General features: G+C 42.7%; 1 protein-coding gene across 1 annotated transcript; it reads right to left on the bottom strand.

Annotated features, from left to right (window-relative positions):
* Positions 1–20,225: 20,225 nt before the first annotated feature.
* Positions 20,226–21,020, bottom strand: LOC133779358 (uncharacterized). Its single transcript, XM_062219329.1, has one exon. It carries the CDS (start codon positions 21,018–21,020, stop codon positions 20,226–20,228), a length of 795 nt encoding a protein of 264 aa, XP_062075313.1.
* Positions 21,021–23,293: the final 2,273 nt, after the last annotated feature.

Genomic DNA, 23,293 nt, shown 5'->3' with positions numbered 1-23,293 from the left:
TAATAATACAGATAAGTAAAGTTTGTTCACACGAGGATTAATTACTAATTACAAATAATTACTTTTATACTTCTATTTGGCTCATGAATATTTGATTTCAAAAAGAACAAAAACCAAAATAAGTGAAATTAGCAATTAAGAACTAAAAGAAAGCAAATAACAATTAACAATTAAGAGCTAAAAGAAAGCAAATAACAATTAAATTAATGGATGTAAAACCTAGGTGTTGACGCTGAAAAGATTGTTCAAGAAAAATAAAGATGAACACGAATTTTTATGTGGTTCAGTAGTTAAATCTACCTAGTCCACACATCATTTTGATTGATATAATCTGTGCTAAAGCTAAAAGCAATTTCACAGAATTTCAGTACCATATTTGAGCGTGAAAAATAAATGACTTCAGTCCAATCTATTTATAGATCTAGTTTCAAATTCCCGTCCCCATAATTTTAGGGGGTTGTTACAATAATATCATTATTTTAATTTGAAACACAAATAAATTAATCAATAATAAAATATCTAAAACGACCCCATAAAAATAAGAACAATTCACTTGAATACTATTTTCTGACGCTTCTTAAACGCGCTTTCGAGCTGGTCTATGTACTCTTCGAGCTGAGATATCTTTCGTCCGAGCTAACATAGCGTTTAAGTCTCCGACCCTATTCTTTTCCTTCTGAGCATAGGTGATCTAATGTTGTGTAATGAAGATATTATTACTGACGTTAATAATGTCTGAACTTGAGCTTATTGTGATTTTTCTCGAGCTTGTTATTTTAGCAAAAAAATTCTCGAAATCAAAGGAAAAACATTTACCCCCTCAAAAGTATCAGCTCGAAATCCTGAAAAAGAAACTGTTAAACTTCCTCCATCAGGAAACATGCTCACCTATAAGACTCAAGTGTGTACACGTGTCAGGTTGTGAAAATGATTTCAATGTACTCAAGTACTGGTTTTCTGCCCACGTCTTTTCACCTTCATTTTGTTGCCATTACAAGTTTAATCCCTAACTATAGGATTAATCATCTTTTTAATCATATGGTGGAGGTTCATTGAGCTCTTTCTATAAGAAAAGACCCTCCTTCCTTCTTTATCCTCACTCTTACTTTCAACTTTTACATCCCCTCTTTCAAAGAAAAATACCAGAGTCGATCGCAAATCCTAAAATCTCCATCTTTCACGAAAAATTCGCAAGCATCACCACCACTCTGATTTCACCATTACCTTCCTTCATGTAAGTTCTTTAATCACTTTAAAGAAACTAACTCGCTTATTGTTTTGTTTTGTTTTTGTTTTTTTTTACAAAATGCCATGCATGCCTGTTCTTCATTTGTTCTTGAAGATATTGAGGGGATGGTAACTGATTTGATCTTATTTATTTTTAATCAATGATAGAAATGGTTTTTTTAATACCCTTACGTTTATAGGTTTCGTAAGAACCAAGGTATTAAGGTTCCCTCTTTTTTTTTCTCACAGAACCAATAAAACCCCCTTTTTTGGTATCTGCACAAATTTCCTAGAAAATTGTGTTAGCCTAAAAAGGAAATCACACACCTACTATTCGTAGGTTTAGCTACGTCATTTTGAGCTCCATTAAGCTCAAATTCTCGAGACGACACATCCCACTATTTGTTTCTATTCTTAAGCAGCAAACCATATCCCCGAGTAGAATCTCCATTACACGCAATAAAAGATTCATCCAGGAGTTTGAGGAATGAAGAGAGAGACAAGATATAAGCATCTTTCACAAATGCCCGATAATTGAGATCTGAGAAGGAAAAAGAAAGAGAAATTGCTTCGCTGTTTATCCTAAGTTGAATCCTATTCTCTGAGCTCTACCTTTAGACCATTCTTTATCAGTCTCGATAGCCTTCAAAATAGGTGATGTTGACCCAAGATTTGGCCAACTGACACGGAGACGAAGCGTGATTGATGTGGACGAATGTATAGAGAAGAACGCAATGACAAAAGTAAAGAAAACACAGTAATTTATAGTCGTTCGGCCCCAGGATCTGGTAATGACCTACGTCCACTTAGAATGATATTGATATAAGAATCAGAAGGGTGATCAAAGAACCTGGGTTCAATGAGTTTCACTAATCTCTGAAGAACAATACAAGTTTTACTTGGAAAATTACTATAGTTTTGAATGACTAAAAAGCGAGAAAAGGTCCCTTCCTTTGAGCTATCTCTTGCTATTTATAGGCTCAAGGAGGGTTACAAGAGATTGTTACAGATATTCTTCCCTGAATAATCGGATATCCAAAAGATTGTATGAGATAAATTCGGGATTCATAAAAATCTTCCCATAAATGTTGCCTTGTACGCGGAAGTACCGACCAGACTGGTCGTGGGTAAGACAGGCTTACCCTGCTTCTACTGTGTCTCCTGGTCGATACTCTAGCAGACGCTTCCAGGTATCAGCCACGTGTCCAGAGATTATTTTCCACGTCACCAATGCTAATTTATTGGATAACATTTTCCCCCCAAAGTTTATTTACTACGAACAGTAAATAAACTTTGAACGAACGACTCTTCGGTAACCCCTCCTGACGTGTCAGAACCCTTCGTGTGCTCTCGAAAAAAGCAACCCACTTCTGTCTAATCATGCCTTTTTAGTTCCCCAGAAACGATTTCGACGGCCATCCCGTTTCCCCATACTTTGAAAAAGGAAAACTAATGATTACACTTTTTTTAATATCAGAGACAAACTTATATAAGACCGTCGGAGCCTCTTCTTTCTTTTTACGCACGCCATTATCTTTGCAGAAAACCCTAAAAACCAGAGCTTTAACCTTCTCCGGAGACCGTTTTCCTGCACTTCCAAGACTCAGACCGCGGACTCTTTAATCTCCGAAGACCATTCTTCCACCTTCGCGATCACTTTTCTTGGTAAGTTTTCTAAACCCCATGCTTCTAATTTCTCACGGTGCATGCTTCTGATGGTCTACTGTTTAGGTCTTTTTGTTTCTGGTTTAAGATGCTTGTAGACAGGACGTTTTGTAGGCAAAATAGATTTACGAGTTAGTTTAAAATCCAGGATCATGCTTTTTAGGACGTAAAACCGAAGTAACATTTCGATTTTTAAGCCAGTTGAAAAATAAATTTTTCCCGCCCTAAGGGGAGTTGAAAAAACTTTCTCAGAAAAACTTTTTACTTTCACCCTTTGATCCGTTTTTCAAACTTTTCGTGTAGAAAGATCCAGCTTTTTGTTAGAATGCTGTTGTATAAAAGCCTAACTTTTATACTCGACCAGCGTTATTCTAAAAAGCCTTTTAAAGTTCTATATCCTCACCTCCCCTTTCTTCTGTTTGCAGATTTTAATGCCAGATTTGTGGGGAGGTGAAAGACCCATTGACGACGACCTTCTTGCCCAGCTGCTCGAGGGAGAAGAACATCCAGCTGTACGCGTCCACGAGATTCCTTTCTCGCGATCTTCTTCCAGACCCCATCCTTCCTCCCAAATGGCCCGCTCCAAGTCTTCTGGCAAGAAAAGACCCGAGTCTAAAAGCAACCCTACTTCTCCTGCCTAGCCTGATTCGCAGGCTAGGGCTCCCTCGACCAGCGGTCGAGAAAATCTCGTTCCTGACCTTAATATCCAAACTAGGGCTCGCCCTCGCCATCGAAATCCGCTTGATGTCGAGTGGTATACTTCCCCAGCCAGTTCAGTTGTAAGGACCCCAAATTCATTATTAAGGCTTAAGGGCCTTGAGTAGTGTGCCTGGAGGGCATAATGGAATTCTGTGTGTGTCTTTAATGAGTTTTATGCATGATATGATTTAATGCACGTTATATGACTATTTGATTAATTGTGATGCATGACTATGTGAATTAGTATGCATGTAGACCTGATTGAGCATATTTGTAATTTGGCCATGTTGGGCCTGACTATGTTGATACCTGTGATCTATGACTCGAGACGATCCTAGAATCAGTGGGTTAGCGGAAAGTCAAAACGGGAACCTGTACCCGGCTTGGGTTAAGCCTGGGGAGTTTAAATGAGAATTTGGAACTATATTGAGGTTAATCTTGATGATGAGGAATGTATATTTGATGATTAATCAGGTATTGGGTAGCGAGCGGGAATTATTAGGAACACTTGAGGAATTAGTGGGAATTTGGGTAATATGACTGAAATGCCCCTTTATGGACATAAAGGTTTAGAATTAGTAAGGGAGGGCATTTTGGTCATTAGGCTTGCAAGAGATAAAATAAAGAAGGTCTTTATACTTAGTGGATTTAGTAGAGAAAAGTTATAGGCTGAAAAGAAAGAAAGAAAGAAGAGAAAAGAAAAGAGAGGGAAAGCTGAAGGGTTTGGCTTTGAAGATTCGGTTTGTGGCTCTCCCAACCATTTCCCTTCATTTTTCTTGAGGTTAAGCTCAGTGGAAAGCTAGGGTTAGCTGAGCATCAAGGATCCTAAGCTAGGCTTGAGGATTGGCAAGGGATTAGCAAGATCACATCAGAGATTTGAGGTAAGTTCTTGAGGTTTTCGGTTTTAGGGGTTTGCTGGTTTTGAGCTGTGTTTTTTAGCTAAATGGATGGGGTTTTTGGGGAAAACAGGTCGAGGTTGTGAAGGTGCAAGCCAAGGAGGCCTAGGGTTCAGTTCAAGGTCGAAATTCCACCCACGGTATGATTTCTAAGACCCTATCCTTGTTGTTTGAGTGATTTTCTAGTTTTTGGGTTCATTGTGTTAGATTTTGAGTTGTGGGTTGCTTGAGCTTGGGATTGAGTTCATGGGGTGCTTGGGATGAGTGTGAGGTGTGGTTATGTGTGTTTTTGTGTTTGGAAAAGGTTTGGGCAAGATTGGAGTTGAAATGGTAGGAGAAAATCGCAAGATGCGATTTTTGGGTAGTGCTGGTCTGCAACTAGCGCTACAGCGCTAGTCAGGGGGCGCTGTAGCGCTAGCCCCTGTTCTGGTGGGGTGGTTCTGCTTGTAGCGCTACAGCGCCCTCTTTTGAGCGCTGTAGCGCTGCACTGTTCACAGAGGGAATTTTTGGGCTTTTGTGAAGGGATTTTGACCTAGGGTTCGGGGCTCGATTCCACCACTTTGTTTTGGGGATCTAGGACTTCCTGGGGGCTCGGGATTAGTCCCGAGGTTAGGTTTTGGACTTGAGGATTGGTGATGACTTTGACTTGTGGATTTTGCTTTGGTAAGCGCTAGGGCTCGGGTAAGATCGTGCTCAAGGAGTCAGGTTGATCAAGGCTACTGAATCTAAAGGTAAGAAAACTGTAACACCCGAGAATAGGGCATGGGCCCACTGTCTGATTGCAGGGCACGGCCCTAGATTGTATTGTGTGCAAATGTGTAATCTTAGATGAACTATTGTACGTTTGAATGGTTATTTGATAATGTATTATATGTGTGATTATAATGGAATGAACGGCAAGGCCGAGAGCGGCAAAGGCCGGGTACGGCAGTGGGGCCGGAAGTAACGTTTAGCACATGGGATGCTATAGCCAGGGTGGGACCCAAGGGATACATGAGTTATCCTACGGTGAGGACCGAGACCCCAAGCTTTGGTAAGGCCTCTGGGGCGGCATGGCCGTGCTTGTTTAATCTGATGGTTTTTCTATTTATCAGTGGATTATGCCAGCTATATTATTTGCATATGTTATATACTGTTTGGGTTTTCTTGCTGGGCTTCGGCTCACGGGTGCTCCATGTGGCAGGTAAAAGCAAGGAGTCAGTCAACCGGCCATGAGTATGGAGAGCGTGGAGGCGGCGCGTACATGTTCGGCCTGCCCGACTGCTTTGGTTGGGGGCATTTTGTAAATGGCTGTATTAATCCATTCTTTTGATGGTTCACCTGGTGTAAATCTATTTTTGAGTTGTAAATATTTTGTAAACCTTATTTTGGGATCCCAGATGTTTATACTTAACGTTTTCAATGAAACTAAACATTTTCAAAGAGTACAGCCTTAAATTCTGATTTATCTACAATTTTGGTTTTAGAAACCACTTAGAGTCAGTCAAAAGCACGATTTCTATTTTAAACTCACTAAGTAACGGCTCTAAGGTAGTAGGGCGTTACATCAGTGACCCTTCGAATGGTCGTTAACTGCTTCAGGAAATTCCCCCTTACGGGGATAACCATTATACGTCCTACCGCAGACCAGAGGGCTAACCGTCCAGGAGGGGCGAACAGCGCCTGGTCCCGGTATCATATTGAGGTGGGAGCTTATCTCCCTCTTCATCCCTTTTTTGTGGGGGTGGCCAATTATTTCGGTGTCTCCCCCTTCCAAATAACTCCAAACGGATATAGGATGTTGGCCGCACTCTATATCCTGTATAAACTTAACAAATGGCCAGAACCTTCGCCCCACGAGGTCAACTATCTTTTTGACCTTAAGTCTAACCCACAGCACAACGGGACGGGTTTTTTCCACTTCTGCCACCAGGAGACCGGCCGGACGTTCTTGAGTGGCACTACCCATATATCAAACGTGGGGCATTACAACAAGGAGTACTTCTTTACTCCGGACATAACCAGTAACAACTTGGCCTTCGCGAGAGGAGGTAGGTGCTTGTCTTTGACTGGTCGATGTTTTAACATAGAGTGTTTCCTTTCATTTTTCTCAAACTTAATATGTTTTTCAGGCCCTTGGTTACGCCCGACCCCAACACCAGACATGGTGTCGAGGTCTAACATTCTGGCCAGGATGTCTGATGCAGCAAAATGTGTCAAGACCCTAATAACCGAAAAGAACTTGAGGTCTTCTGGCCTCCTGGCTCCTCGCCATGAAAATAGAGGGTCCATGGTGGACGAAGCCACTGCCGAGGGGGTTCCCGAGCAGCAACCTTCTGTGCCTCCTCCCAGGAGGAGGCCAACAGGAGTTACGATCAGGGAACCCACGGGTAGCCCTTCCGCAGAAAGGCCTTCTGCTCCCCAAGGCAAGGGGAAAGAAAAGGCCAAAGAGCCTATTGTTGACTTGGGAGAATCTTCCGATGACAATGGTAAAGTTATTTCGCTTTTAAATGGTTTGCCGATTCCTTGTCACTTGTTTGACGGGGATGGTAACTTTACATATGCTCCAAACTTAGGGTCAGACTTCTTCATGCCAGATAATGAGTATATGACTAATAGAGTCACTAGTGTAGCGACCAATCGTTGTAGCTCGGGTATTTACTTTGTTACCTCCTTTCAGTTGTCTAACTTACTTTCACCTGCCTCCTTTTTATTAAATTGCTATGTTTATCTTCATGCAGATATGTCAACTCCCAACATTTTTGACATGTACCAGGCTGAGGACGAAGAGGAAGTCCTTCAACTCCAACGGAAGCCTAAGAAGAGAACTGGTGAATCCAGTCGAGGCCCTCCAGCCAAGAAGGGTCGATCAGAAGACCCTCCTCAGGGCACGCCAACTGGGCAAAGTCCCGCGCCTACTGGGCGAACTCCTACCCCTCCTCCAGCTCCTTCCCAGCAGCAAAACGCCCCTGCCTCGTCGAACCCTCCAGCCGCACCCGCCAGAGAGCAGCTTTCTCGTGAAGAGGCTCATGGGGCCAGACTCATGAGCCGCGCCATTCGATCTGCCAGGGACCGCCTCGATCGCATCGGCAAAGGCGACCGTGTTAGGGCCGCAATGGTCCAAGCTGAAGAGCTGCCAGTCGACCAGATCCTGAACAGGGCTCTGAACGAAATCTCCAGCGTAAGTATTTCTTTATTCTTCAAGCTTTAGTTTTTTAGTCCTCGTGATAAGTTCTAACTCCTTTTTCTTTGTGCACATGCCTTACTTTCTGCCACTACTGCTCGTACCCGAGCCCAGGCTTACCTCGATCAGGCCGAGGCAAAAGCCATCGAGAGGTATCAGGTGAAGGTGGCCGAGGAGCTTTCGGCTGCTGAGGCTAAGCATGCCAAGGAGTTGGAGGCAGTGGTCCGAGAGAGAGATGCGGCGGTGACTAAGCTGTCAGAGGCTGAAGCTGCGAAGGAAGCAGCGGTCAAGTTGAGGCAGGAGTATCGAGATTTCAACAAGACCCACCTCCGCGAAATCAAGCATCTGGGAGAGGTACTCAAGGCCAAGGAGGAGGCTATTCTCACTCTCGGGGGCAAGGTGAAGCAGTTGGAGCTCGACAACTCCAAAAATCTGGAAAAGTACAAGAGGATGACACTCCGATGTTTCTACAATTTCTGGAAACACAATCAGGGTGTTGACTTTAGCTACCTTTCAGAGGAAGTCAGAACTGCGGAGTTGGCCCGATGTGCTTCCCAACTGGCCGAAGAGGAGGCAAGAGCCGCGACCCCTGCCACTCCAAGGGTCGCTGGTGCGAAGGAAGAAGATGCTGTTGAGGACGCGACTAACTAGGATGCTGCCCAAGACCCTCCGACCCCGAATGCCTCTTGAATTCTTCTCATTTATTTTTTCTTCTTTTTGGATATACAACCCAAGGGTCGTGATGTAAAGACAATAGCTTCTTTTTTAAACTTTGCTGCACGGGCAGCAAATCTTTTTACTTGAACAGTTACATCCAAGCTGCGATGCTTGCGGTGTAAAAGCTTAAATCTTGATGCTATAATATCTTTACTTATTATAACATTTGTCCATATGACCGGACTTAGCATAGTACTTTGGCATGATTTAACAAATCATAAATTTTGAAAAATACTCTAAGTACTATAGCATGCTTTCACTTATTTTGTTCATGTGTTTACATACCTTGAGAGTATGCTTTGCTATCGATGTGCCTTATATGCCCCCCGAGTGATCGAGGAGCTTTAGGTCCTTGGTCACTTGCCTTGACCATAACCTGCTCGAACATTCCTGTTCGTGTGAGAAATGATACTTGTAATACAGCAAAACAACACACGTAATGAACAAATACTTGTAAATATAAATTCACAAAGGTTGGCAAGAATGACTGGCTGAGCACAGTCCCTTATAATCTCGTATTAAAAATGGACTAAACATGTCTTTACGAGTGATTCTGAAGTAGAATCTTACATATACGAGTAGTTAGCCATACAACGTGGCTAACCCTCTTTGCAAAACTTGTAAAAATTAAAAAGAAAAATTTAAACAAGCTAGTCCTTTAAGAAGGGTTGTTCATTGATAATACTTGCGCAGGTGTTCTCCATTCCAATAGCGTGGAACGAGATCTCCGTTTAGGCGTGCAAGTTTGGAGGTGCCTGGGTGAAGGACTTCTTCAATCTCGTAAGGTCCTTCCTAGTTAGGTCCGAGCACTCCAGCAGTGGGGTCGCGGGTATTTAAGAAAACTCTTCGTAGCACCAAATCTCCGACGTTGAATTTTCTTTCTTTAACTTTGGAGTTAAAGTACCGGGCGACTTTTTGCTGGTAAGCAGCAACTCGGAGTTGAGATTTTTCTCGCATCTCGTCGATCGAGTCTAGGGACTCCATCATCAGCTGGCTGTTCAGGTCCTGGTCGTAAGTCAAACGCCGATGTGAGGGGGGATCTAACTCGACAGGCAACATGGCCTCATATCCGTAGGCTAGGGAAAATGGGGTATGCCCTGCTGCTGTTCGGTGAGATGTTCTATACGACCATAGGACTTCAGGCAGTTGCTTTGGCCACGCTCCTTTAGCTTCTTCAAGTCTTTTCTTCAGGGTGTCCTTAAGAGTTTTGTTCACGGCTTTGACTTGCCCATTCGCTTGGGGATGTGCGACTGAAGAAAATTTTTTAATGACCCCATGCCTTTCACAGAAATCGGTGAATAAATCACTGTCAAATTGGGTTCCGTTGTCTGAAACTATCTTCCTGGGTAATCCATACCGGCATACAATGTTCTTGATGACGAAGTCAAGAAATTTTTTGGTCGTGATGGTCGCGAGTGGTTCAGCTTCGGCCCATTTTGTGAAGTAGTCGACTGCCACAACTGCGTACTTTACTCCTCCTTTCCCTGTTGGCAGGGATCCAATCAAATCTATTCCCCATACTGTGAAGGGCCATGGGCTCTGCATCTGTTTTAGTTCATTTGGAGCTGTTCGTGGGATCTTGGAGAACCTCTGACATTTGTCGCATCTTCGTACATACTCCATCGAATCCTCGTTCATTATTGGCCAGAAGTAACCTTGTCTTAGAATCTTTTTTTCCAAACTCTGCCCCCCAACATGATCTCCGCAGAAGCCTTCATGCACCTCCCTCATGAGTTCCTTAGCTTTTTCTGGTCTAACGCACCTGAGTAGCGGCATTGAATATCCTCTTCGTTACATAACGCCATCGACCAGTATGTACCTAGCGGCTCGCCTTTGCAGAGTTCTGGCTTTGTTTCTATCTGTTGGTAGTGCACCATTTGTCAGTACTCCAAGTAAGGCGCCATCCATGTATCCTCCATTCGAATCTCCATACTGGACTCAGCTGCTTGTATGCTTGGCTTGCTCAGTCTTTCCACTGGCACAATGTTCAAAGTGTCAGCGTGATTCGTGCTCGCGAGTTTAGCTAAGGCGTCTGCATTCGAATTCTGGTCTCGCGGGATTTGCTGGAGGGTGTACTTTGTAAACTGGGCTAGCAAATCCTTCGTTTTATTCAGGTAGGCCATCATCTTTAAGCCTCGCACTTGATATTCTCCTAGGACTTGATTTACGACTAGCTGAGAGTCACTGTAAATATCAAGTGTCTTTATGCTCATATCTTTGGCTATTCTCAATCCCGCTAGGAGTGCTTCATATTCTGCTTCATTGTTTGATGCCGCGAAGTCAAACCTGATTGCGTAGTGAAATCGATGCCCTTCTGGCGTTATCAATATCACTCCCACTCCAGCGTGGGATTCGTTGGATGAACCATCCGTGAATAGCTTCCACGCAGGAGTTTTGTCTTGAGGCATGGGCGCTTCAGGCTGTTCGCACTGCCTACTGCTTGGGAGTTCGGTGAACTCCGCAACAAGATCGGCCAAGACTTGTCCCTCTATTGTTGCTCGCGGTGAATAGGTTACATCGAATTGCCCTAGTTCGACTGTCCACTTTAACAATCTTCCAGCCGCCTCAGGTTTTTGGAGGACTTGTCGAAGAGGCTGGTCGGTTAAAATTGTGATAGGATGGGCTTGGAAGTAAGGACGCAACTTCCTGGAGGCCAGAATTAAGCAATATGCTAACCTTTCGATTGGCGGATATCTTAATTCTGCACCGATCAGCCTTTTGCTGACATAGCAGACTGCTTTCTGTACACCTTCTTCCACCCGTACTAGTACCGCACTAGCAGCAACTTCGGTAATCGCCAGATAAATATACAAAGTCTCTCCTTCGATTGGTTTTGATAAGATGGGAGGTTGTGCCATATGAGCTTTTAAGGCCTGGAATGCTTGTTCGCAGTCTCCCGTCCATTCAAAATTCTTATTCCCCCTGAGTAGATTGAAGAATGGGACGCACTTGTCAGTTGATTTCGAGATAAATCTACTCAGGGCCGCGATCCTCCCAGTTAAACTTTGTACATCCTTAATCCTCTGTGGCGACTTCATGTCGATCAGGGCTCTTATCTTGTCGGGGTTGGCCTCGATCCCTCTTGAATTCACTATAAAACCCAAAAACTTCCCTAATCCGACTCCAAAGGAACATTTGAGGGGATTCAATTTCATCCGGTACTTGTTTAGCACATCAAAGCATTCTTGTAGATCCCTCACATGTCCTTCTGCCTTCTTAGACTTTACCAGCATGTCATCCACATATACCTCCATGTTTGCACCGATCAGCTCCTTAAACATGTGGTTGACTAGCTGTTGGTAAGTCGCACCTGCGTTTTTCAGCCCGAAGGGCATCACTTTGTAACAGTATAAGCCCGTATCGGTCCGAAAGCTGGTGTGATCCTCATCACGGGGATGCATACTGATCTGGTTGTAGCCTGAATATGCATCCATGAACGAGAGGATCTCATGTCCTGCAGTTGCATCGACCAGCTGGTCGATCCTTGGGAGCGGGAAGCAGTCCTTTGGGCAGGCTTTATTGAGGTCCGTAAAATCCACACAGGTCCGCCATTTGCCGTTAGGCTTGGGGACCAGCACCGGATTGGAGACCCACGACGGATAAAACACCACCCTGATAAACCCATTCTCCTTAAGCCTTTCGACTTCTTCTTTCAAGGCTCTTGATCTTTCCTTATCGAGCAGCCTTCTCTTTTGTTGCACGGGTGGAAAGGTTTTATCTATGTTTAGGACATGGCTGATTACTGCAGGATCTATCCCAACCATGTCCTTGTGCGACCAGGAGAAAACCTCCTGGTTCTTTTGCAAGAATTCCACCAGTGCTTGCTTCATAGTAGGCTCTAAGTTCTTCCCAACCTTCACGACTCTGTTCGGGTCTTCTTTGTCGAGTTGGACCTCCTCAAGGTCCTCGACGGGTCCAACATTTTCTTCAAAATCCCCAAAGCGAGGATCCAAATTTCCATCCTCACTTTGGGCAACACCCTATTTGGTGACTTCACCGCCGGATTGGGCTTGCGTGTCTATTGCCATCTGCAATCGATCTGGTGTAGTGTTCCTCGATGTCCCACTTTTCACCTTTGTGATCGAGGCGTTGTAGCACTCCCTGGCTTCCCTTTGGTTTCCTAAGACGCGTCTTACCCCCTCGTCCATCGCGAATTTCATGGCTAGGTGCCACATAGAGATGACGGCCCGTAGATTAACCAGTATGGGCCTTCCAATAATGGCGTTGTATGCCGAAGGACAATCGACCACTACAAAAGTGGTGAGTAATGTCCTTGTTGCGGGCACTGTACCCGTCATTACTGGAAGCTTGATCATTCCGGCTGGGGCGAGTCCTCCAGAGAAGCCGTATATGGTTTGATTGCAGGGCTCCAAGTCTTTTACGGACAACTTCATGTGTTCCAGTGTTGACTTATACAGGATGTTCACTGAACTCCCTGTATCGACCAGTACCCTCTTTACCATCATATTGGCCATCTGGATGTCCACGACCAGCGGATCGGAATGTGGGAACCGAACGTGCTAGGCATCGCCATCAGAGAAGGCTATCTCACCCTCCTCTGACCCAGCCTTTTTTGGTGCACGGTCCTCCATAGTCATCATCTCGATGTCCTGGTCGTGACGTAGAGTCCGAGCGTATCGTTCCCTGGCCTTTCCGCTATTTCCCGCGAGGTGTGGGCCTCCACAGATGGTTAAGAGTGTTCCAGCCACGGGGCCAGGCTGTAATGGTGGCGAGCGTTGGCGTGTAGACGCCTACTCGTTGCCACCTGGAGCTTCTCGTTGGGAAGTTCCCGAGGCCCGTATGTACCTTCTCAAGTGTCCTTGTCTAATAAGGAACTCGATTTCGTCTTTTAACTGATTGCATTCATTAGTGTCATGTCCGTAGTCGTTATGGTAATGACAGAACTTGGTAGTGTCTCTTTTCGAAACGTCCTTTCGAATGGGTCCCTGTTTCTTGTAAGGCACACTAGAGCTTATGGCCTGATAAACCTCTCCCCGAGACTCGACGAGGGCAGTGTAGTTAGTGAACCTAGGTTCATAACGATTACCCTTGGCTCGTTTGTTGTCGGAGGTGGAAGGCTCGTTATATGGCCGTTTCCCACCATTTTTGCCATTACTGTTGCCGTTTCCATGGCCTTTGTCGTTGCCATTAGGTTTGGAACCATTGGCGGCTTTGGCAGGTTCGGCGGCCTTCTTACCCTTGTTCGAGGGCTTTCCATCATCAGCAATGGCCTCCTCGAGCTTGATGTAACGATCAGCTCGGTCCAGGAACTCCTGGGTTGTTTTAACTCCTTCCTTTCGGAGACTTTTCCATAGGGGAGAGCAACGTTTGACCCCCGCGGTAATGGCCATCATCTTGCCTTCGTCTCCTACTGTTTTTGCTCCAGCTGCCGCTCGCATAAAACGTTGGACGTAATCCTTCACTGACTCTCCGTCCTGCTGGCGAATCTCGACTAGCTGGTTTGCTTCGGTTGGGTGCACACGACCCGCATAGAACTGTCCGTAGAATTCCCTTACGAACATTTCCCAGGAAACTATGCTTGCAGGCAGAAACTTAAAGAACCACTCCTGGGCCGCTTCAGAAAGTGTTGCAGGGAAGATCCTGCACCGAGCGTCTTCGGACACTTTCTGAATGTCCATCTGAATCTCAAATTTATTCACATACGAGACTGGGTCCCCATATCCATCAAAGTTCGGGAGCGTAGGCATTTTGAACTTGCTGGGAGTTTCGGCGTTAGCTATCCTCTGGACAAAAGGAGTGCCTTTCCTCCTATTGTGGTCAATGTAAGAAGTCCATCCTCCGACCAGCTGCTGCACAGCCTGATTGAGTGCGTCTATCTGGGCTTGCACTGCGGCAGGAATTGTGGTGGCCTCTGCTGTTGGGGGGATGTTCTCGCCGTGCTTCTCTCGACGATCATTGAGCACATCTCTCAGGTCCTCCTCTCTTCTTCGTTGCTCGCTACCACCGAGCCGCTTGAAGACATTATTTTGTCTGGGCTGCCCCCCAGCATCCCGTCTATTTGGCTGATCGTCTTGAGGTACTTGGCTCCTGCTTTTACCTCTTTCTCCATTCCTCCCGCCAACATTTCCCTTGCCTGAGTCAGCTTCATTGTATCCGTGGCCATCTCTGAATCTTGACTGGCTATGGTGAGATCGGCTGTTCCCTCGAGGCCCGTTCCTGGCTGAACCATCCCGAGCGTTAGAGGGTGGTCTGCACTGGTCGTGGTGTCCCCGTGCATCAGCATGCCGTGGGGGTCCTCGGACTGCAAAGCCTAGCTCTGAGTCCCTCCTGTTACCAGGAGGGTAGTGACCTCTGTTCGCTTGGTTTGGCCCATCATTCTCATGGCGTCTAGGACTACGAGGCTGACGCTCGGCCCTATTCTGCCTTTGCTGCGGGGGATTACCCCGAGCAGCTTGGGATGGTGGATTTGCCTCAGGGTCCAACGGGACATCGTCATGGGGTGTCTGAGGCTGCTCGGGCCTTTGCGGACTTGAAGGCTGAATTGGTGGGCTAGGATTGGGACCCCTTTGGGGTGGCCCATTCGCGGGTTGGTCAGGCTGCGAGGCAGGTGCGGCCTGATTTCTAGCCAACAGCAAGGCTGCTTCGAGGGCGGCCATGGCTTCGGTCTGGCGGCGATCCACCTCCGCCTGTCTCTCGCTCAATTCCTCACGCTACCGATCAATCTCCTGCTGTTGCCGCGTCATAAATTCTGCGGCGGTCTCTTGATTCGCCCTCAGACTAGCCAATTCTTCCTGCAACGCGCCCAGGGTGCTCTTCAGCGTTGCATCGTCCATTTCCTCCTCTTCAAAATCTAGTTGCGGCTCATCTTCCACCATGCTTGCACGGGGAGGAGGAGGTGGTGGATTCGACGGTGCAGCGGCGGTTGCCTGCCCAGTTTTCCTTCCTGCTTTCGCCATTGGTTTTCTTAACAGCAATAAATCAATCTCTCAATGAAAGCACTAGAATGTTGACCCAAGATTTGGCCAACTGACACGGAGTCAAAGCGTGATTGATGTGGACGAATGTATAGAGAAGAACGCAATGACAAAAGTAAAGAAAACACAGTAATTTATAGTGGTTCGGCCCCAGGATCTGGTAATGACCTACGTCCACTTAGAATGATATTGATATAAGAATCAGAAGGGTGATCAAAGAACCTGGGTTCAATGAGTTTCACTAACCTCTGAGGAACAATACAAGTTTTACTTGGAAAATTACTTTAGTTTTGAATGACTAAAAAGCGAGAAAAGGTCCCTTCTTTTGAGCTATCCTTGCTATTTATAGGCTCAAGGAGGGTTACAAGAGATTGTTACAGATATTCTTCCCTGAATAATCGGATATCCAAAAGATTGTATGAGATAAATTCGGGATTCATAAAGATCTTCCCATAAATGTTGCCTTGTACGCGGAAGTACCGACCAGACTGGTCGCGGGTAAGACAGGCTTACCCTGCTTCTACTGTGTCTCCTGGTCGATACTCTAGCAGACGCTTCCAGGTATCAGCCACGTGTCCAGAGATTATTTGCCACGTCACCAATGCTAATTTATTGGATAACAGGTGACCTTTCCTTTAAATTTATTGAAGGATCATCGTAACGACCTAAAATCACTAACAAGGCTTAAGGGCTTTGATTAGCGTGCCTGGAGGGCATAATTGGTTTATATGTGATTTAATGACTAAATGCATTATTAGATGATATGCATGATTATATGGTGATATGGATATATAAAATGCATGTTTATGAGTATTAGATATGGATGTGGGCCCTGTTTAGCTTATAAGGGCATATTTGTAATTTTGGCCCATTGATGGAATAAATGTGAATATATATGTGATAAAAGTGCGAGACCACATTATTATGTGGATGTATTTAGATTATATGGCTCGAGACGATCCTAGTGTGCAATTTGGCGAAATAGTCAAGGCGGGGATTTACACTCGGCTCGGGGGAGCCTTGGGGTATTCTTGGAAATTTAGGAAATATATTAGAGATTATTAGACATTTGGTAAATAATTGGTGGTTAATTGGATGATGGGATTTAAGTGGTAAATATTAGGAACACTTGAGGAATTAGTGGGAATTGGGAAAAAATGACTATTATACCCTTAGATTAAGTTAAAGGTTAGTTTTATTTTGGGAGGGCAAAATGGTCTTTCCTAAGTCAAAGGATATACTCAGTCTTGTGTTAGGAAAAAATAGAGAAAAATTCACAATAATCTAAGGAAGGAAAAAGGTCTCAGCTCACTCTCTCTGCTCACCCATCTCCCTCTCTCACAATTGTTCCCTCTCTCACTCTACCTTGTGGATTCTAAAGCTGAGAATTCAAAAGGAGTCTAGGTTAGGCTTTGGGGTTTGATCTTTGGAGTAACTGAAGGAGTTCAGGTGGAATAATGCTCCCAAGTTGAGGTAAGGTTTAAGGTTTTTGAGTTTGCTGAGTTTTGTTGAGGTTGATTTCTGAGTTTGGATTTTGCATGGAAGTTTAAGGACTCACACTTGAGAATTGGAGGAATTAAAGTATGGAAGGGCACTGAAGGCAACCTATGAAGTAACAATTTTTGGCATTAATTGTCTGGGTTTTTGGGTTTTAGATAGTGTTCTTGAGCTTTAGAGCTCAAGTTTGGTTTCTGTGCTTGATGAAGTTGTTAGCCAAGATTTTGGTGCTATTTCGGTGTTTTGAGTGAGCTATAGTGAGTTATGGGTTCTATTTTGAGTTTGGTTGAGGTTTGGGGAGGATATTTTGAGCTTTGGCTCAGGAGAGGCGAAGGAGAAACCCAGAAAATTGCATGTTCGGGTTGCAGCGCTGTACCGCTGGGTTGGGAGCGCTACAACGCTAGGCTGTGTTCTTGGGGGGCTGGAGTCTCTAACTCTAGCGCTGTAGCGCCCCTCAGGTAGCGCTGTAGTGCCACTCAGCCTTCTGAACTTGGTTTTTGGGAGTTTTTTAGGGTTTTTCTTGGGGGCTCGGGGGGACTGTTTCACTACTTCGTTTGGTGGAATTAGAGTTCCCAAGAGTGTGAGTTTGGTCCCGGGATTTTCCATTAGAATTTTTTGTGGATTTTATAGCTACGCAAGTGCACATATTGCAATTCAGTAATAATCTTGGTAAAACCAAGTATCGTTCCCATGGAATGAATCACCAATTACCAGTCGATTAATCTTTTTGTTCTATTTGGTTGATTAGACTTTTGATTCTTAAGCAAAGGAAAATATAAAGTGCAGAAACAATAATTAAAAATTCAATAAAATAATAAGAAATAACAATACCTTAAATTAAAATAATGAAAGAGTAAATAGGCCGTTCAATCTTATCAACTATCCTCCTTATTAATCCCTAATACAGATTATCAATTTCTTCTTATTTCTACCTATTTCAAATAACGAGTTGACAAAAGCAGTTTATAATCATATTATAAATTATAAACTCAACCTAGGTGAAAATTCCCTATATTTCTATGGCAAATTTAATCACAAAGATTTCATTAATCGCAACAACTCACAGATATAGTTACACAATTAATCTAGATACTCTCGTTCCAAATTAGAATTGTGTCTTAAACAACCAGAGCAGATTCAAATTGCACTTTTCAGATTTTGATTCAAAACATACACATAATGACTATAGATGGCCAATCAGTAATCAATCAATAAACACAGATTGTAAGGAATTGAAATGAAGATAAAGAAGAGATGAAAATTGCATTAGTTCATAATAAGAATTCAAGTGATTCAACTAATAGCCCTAAACAGAAAATTAGTTCATAATTGTCATTCTAATCACTATTGAAATTAAAAACAACATAAAGAAGTAAAAAAATAACAAACACTTGAGAAATCTCCCCGCTTATTGCAGCCACCAAAAACTGTCTTAATTTGCTCCTCTCTATCCTTTTTCCATTTTTCTTTTTCTTTATAAAACCTAATTTTTTGATTTTCGGAAAGGCAGGCTGTGGCTCAACTTGCACCATGCCACGGCCCGTGTCCGTAATTCTTGAGGATATGCAGATTTGGGCCGCGACTCTCCCATAGCCATGCCGCTACCCGTGTCTCTGATTTATGGGATTTGGCTCTTCTATGCCGTGGCCCTCCTTAGCCATGCCTCGACTTGAATCTCTCCTCTAAAACAATGGTTCTATTTAAAGGGCTGGCCGCGGCTCCAAAGCGCTCATGTCGCTGCTCTTAAGCAATTTTTGAACTCATGCATTTTTAAGCCCGAAAAATCACCAACGCCTCCAAATCACATTGACATCCATCCTTTGTGAAAAATATCATCGAAACTTGGATATTTCTTCTCTTTTTAGACCTTTTTCCTCCAAGTACTCAAATCTTTCTTTTATTCACAAAAAATTGCAAAACAAACAAACAAAAGCATAAACCCGCACTAAATGAAAGAAAAATGGCATAAAACACTACCTAAAACACCACCTAAATATGACATAAACTAGACTCAACTCCCCCAAACTTAACCTTTACTCGCCCTCGAGTAAAGATTAACTTCAAACAAAACAAACACAAATAATTAAGCCTTCATAGTGTTCATATCACATTGTCATCATTCACAGAATAACAACTGCATTTTACAACTAGAATTTTAGTCTGATCACTCTAACAATTAACATGAATGCCTCCATTGGAAATTATAATATGATTTTCAAATGACAAAACGAACAATTAGAATACATCATACATGTCATACTCATACCAACAATTCATTAACCAATATTCAATATGCTTGCATACTTGCCTTTCTCCACTAATGTCAACAACACAAGTTTTGAAATCAACAGGACTTTTAAGGTTCATACATTGTGGCTTAGGTAACGGTAGATGAAAAGACATTTAGGCTTCATTATACCATAAGCACATCAAAAACTAGTCAAACCAACCTTCTTGCCTTTCATAATCATCCCCAAATCCACTAGTTTTTCAACAATTGAGAAAATCACAAAACAATGCTCCAACATCACTTTATTTACTTATTTTTCATTCTTTAAGTTTTCTTTTTTTTCTTTGCTCAATTTTTTTGTTCAAAAATTGATATACATAAATTAGTGATGTTGCAAGAGCTTTTACACTCCTCTCAATCATTAAAGTACATTATTTATCCACATCTCAATGGTCTTACCCAAAACACTTCATTTCCCCCAAACATATTTCTAAGCTGATGGCATAACTCAAGGACAAGGGAATATAGTAATGGGTACAATTTTGGCTTAACAGTGTGGTTAAATAATTTATCAAATAGGCTAAGGCACAAAGGGGAAAACTAGGGATAAAATAATATTGGTAGGCTTGAAAGGCTCAAACATTCCAACAAAATTGCCTAGATCACTTTCCAATACACATGTTATCAAGGATTTCATCTCGAAAGACAAGCAATGAAAGTTCTATCCTATTCCACAATTCATTCCTCATACCTAAGTAAAATATGTATAACATATGCTAATTATTCACATTTACAAAACATATTCTAATTTCCAAGAAGCATTAAAATTAATCGAAAGCGTAATCAACCATGCACACGATTATCACGCAATCACTATTTCACAAATGATGACAAACGACATTATTAACGAAATTTCATCGTCTTAACTATTCAACAATAAAGACAAAACTAAAATAACACACAGTAAACTAAAAAGAAAATAGAAACAACATAAAAATGTTAAGCCTCTCCCCAAACTTAAATTTCACATTATCCTCAATGTGACATGAAGATCATGAAGAGAAAACTTACCTCAAAAGTCACGCCACATCAGTATAGCGGAGGTGGTGGTGGTGGGTTGTATGGGTTAAACTGTGGTGGAGGGGTGAAGTAGTTTTCACCTGCAGAACTCATTGTCCACCTAGTGAACAAAGCATTCAATTCTTCGACATGCACACGCCCATGCCTTGCACTTCCACTGAGCCATATGGAAACACTTTCACTATAGTAAAAGGGCCTGACCACCGTGACTTTAATTTGCCAGGAAATAGCCTCAACCGTGATTTAAAAAGAAGTACTTGTTGTCCAGGTTGATATTCTCTTCTGACTAAGTTCTTGTCATGCCAGGCTTTTGTACGCACCTTATAGATTTTTGCATTTTCGTATGCCTCGTTATGAAATTCATCAAGTTCATTCAATTGCAAAATTCTATTTTCACAAGCGGCATTCCAATCCAAGTTTAACTTTTTCATTGCCCAGTATGCCCTATGTTCTAACTCAACTGGCAGATGACACGCCTTTCTGAAAACCAAGCGATATGGAGACATACCTATTGGGCTTTTAAACGCTGTTCTATAAGCCCATAGTGTGTCATCCAACTTCTTTGACCAATTTTTCCTTGAACTATCCACAGTCTTTTCAAGGATACTTTTCACCTCCCTATTTGGAATTTCAGCTTGGCCATTTGACTGGGGGTGATATGGAAATGCATTGTGGTGGTAGACACCATAACGAGCTAAAAGTGCATCAAGTTGCTTGTTGACAAAATGACTCCCTTCATCGCTAATGAGAACTCGGGGTGTATCAAAATGAGTGAAAAAGTGTTTATCGAGAAAGTTTAATATAGTTTTACCGTCATTGGTCATTGTCGCAGCAGCTTCCACCCATTCGGACACATAATCAACAGCTAATAGGATATACTCATTATTGTACGATGGTGGAAATGGAACCATGAAGTCAATGCCCTAAACATCAAACAACTCGACTTCCAAAATCACATTGAGAGGCATCTCATTTCTCCTTGAGATATTGCCAGTGCGCTGACACCGATCACAAGCCTTCACAAAAGCATTAGCATCTTTAAATAAAGTTGGCCAATAAAAACCACTCTGTAATACCTTAGATGCTATTCTTGTGGTTCCAAAATGCCCACCACATTGCAAGTTGTGGCAATGGGCAAGAATAGAATGCATTTCATCCTCAGGTACACAACGACTTATAATTTGATCAGCACAATGCTTATAGGGAATAGGCTCCTCTCAGTAGTAATGTTTCACATCAGAGTAAAATTTCTTCAACTGTTGCCTTGTCATATCAGGAGGCACAACCTTTGCAACAAGGAAATTCACAATATCCGCAAACCAAGGCACAATGAGATTTTCACTCACTCCAAATAACTGTTCATCGGGAAAGAAGTCATTGATCTACACAACTTTCTCATTCTGACTCTCTTCTATTTCTAGTCTCGACAAGTGATCAGCTACAAGGTTTTCAGTACCCTTTTTATCACGTATCTCCCATGGACTGAATCACCAATTACCAGTCGATTAATCTTTTTGTTCTATTTGGTCGATTAGACGTTTGATTCTTAAGCAAAGGAAAGTATAAAGTACAGAAACAATAATTAAAAATTCAATAAAACAATAAGTAATAACAACACCTTAGAATAAAACAATGAAAGAGTAAATAGGGCGTTTAATCTCATCAACTATCCTCCTTATTAATCTCAAATACAAAATATCAATTTCTTCTTATTTCTACCTATTTCAATTAACGAGTTGACACAAGCAGTTTATAATCATATTATGAATTATAAACTCAACCTAGGTGAAAATTTCCTATATTTCTATGGAAAATTTAATCACAAAGATTTCATTAACCGCAACAACTCACAGAGATAGTTACACAATTAATCTAGATACTCTCGTTCCAAATTGGAATTGTGTCCAAAACAACCAGAGCAGATTCAAATCACACTTTTCAGATTTTGATTCAAAACATACAGATAATGACTATAGATGGCCAATCAATAATCAATCAATAAACACAGATTGTAAGGAATTGAAATGAAGATGAAGAAGAGGTGAAAATTGCATTAGTTCATAATAAGAATTCAAGTGATTCAACTAATAGCCCTAAACAGAAAATTAGTTCATAACTGTCATTCTAATCACCATTGAAATTAAAAACAACATCAAGAAGTAAAAAATAACAAACACTTGAGAAATCTACTAGCTTATTGCAGCCACCAAAAACTGTCTTAATTTGCTCCTCTCTGCCCTTTTTCAAATTTTATTTTTCTTTATCAAACGTAATTTTTCGATTTTCGGAAAGGTGGGTCGCGGCTCAACTTGCACCATGCCTCGGCTCGTGTCCGTAATTCTTGAGGATCTGCAGATTTGGGCCGCGGCTCTTCCATAGCCATGCCGTGACCCGTGTCTTTGATTTTTGGGATTTGGCTCTTCTATGCGGCGACCCTCCTTAGCAATGTCGCGGCCCTAATCTCTCCTCCGAAATAATGGTTCTGTTTAGAGGGCTGCCTGCGGCTCCAAAGCGCTCATACCGCGGCTCCAAAGCGCTCATGTTGCGACTATTAAGCAATTTTTGAACTCATGCATTTTGAATGCCGAAAAATCACCAACACCTCCAAATCACGTTGATATCCATCTTTTGGCAAATATATCATCGAAGCTTAGACATTTCTTTTCTTTTTGGACCTTTTTCCTTGAAGTACTCAAATCTTTCTTTTATTCACAAAAAACTTCAAAACAAACAAACAAAAGCATAAACCCACACTAAATGAAAGAAAAATGACATAAAAGACTACCTAAAACACCACCTAAATATGACATAAACTAGACTCTAGAATTCAAACTCATCGTAGTACCATTTATGGATTGTGACTTGGTGTACGCTAGGGCTCGGAACAGGATCGTGCTCGAGGGTCGTTCGTAAGAACTAAAGCAGTTGGAATTTAAAGGTAAGAAATTTTCACCCATATGTGATTGTGTGGGACAGAGATTCCCTGTACTTGAATGCATATATTGTGTGATGGAGATATGCTATGTGAGCATGAAATAAATGGCCTAAGAGTGTCGGGACAGAAATTTGCGCACAGGACGCGGCTCGGCCATTGGTAGCTGACGACATATAAATAATCAATGAGCTCGGCTTAAGCTGGCCATAGTCAGTAGGTGAAACACTGGGCTCGACCTAAGTGAGCCGA

This window comes from Humulus lupulus, chromosome 5 (assembly GCF_963169125.1).
Source record: "Humulus lupulus chromosome 5, drHumLupu1.1, whole genome shotgun sequence".
NCBI lineage: Eukaryota > Viridiplantae > Streptophyta > Magnoliopsida > Rosales > Cannabaceae > Humulus > Humulus lupulus.
Note: the sequence above shows the minus strand (reverse complement) of the source record. Positions and strands in the feature narration are given on the sequence as shown.

What these genes read in the sequence shown, in the direction of transcription:
- LOC133779358 (XM_062219329.1), bottom strand. Translation starts at nt 21,020, where the DNA reads ATGGTTCCATTTCCACCATCGTACAATAATGAGTATATCCTATTAGCT.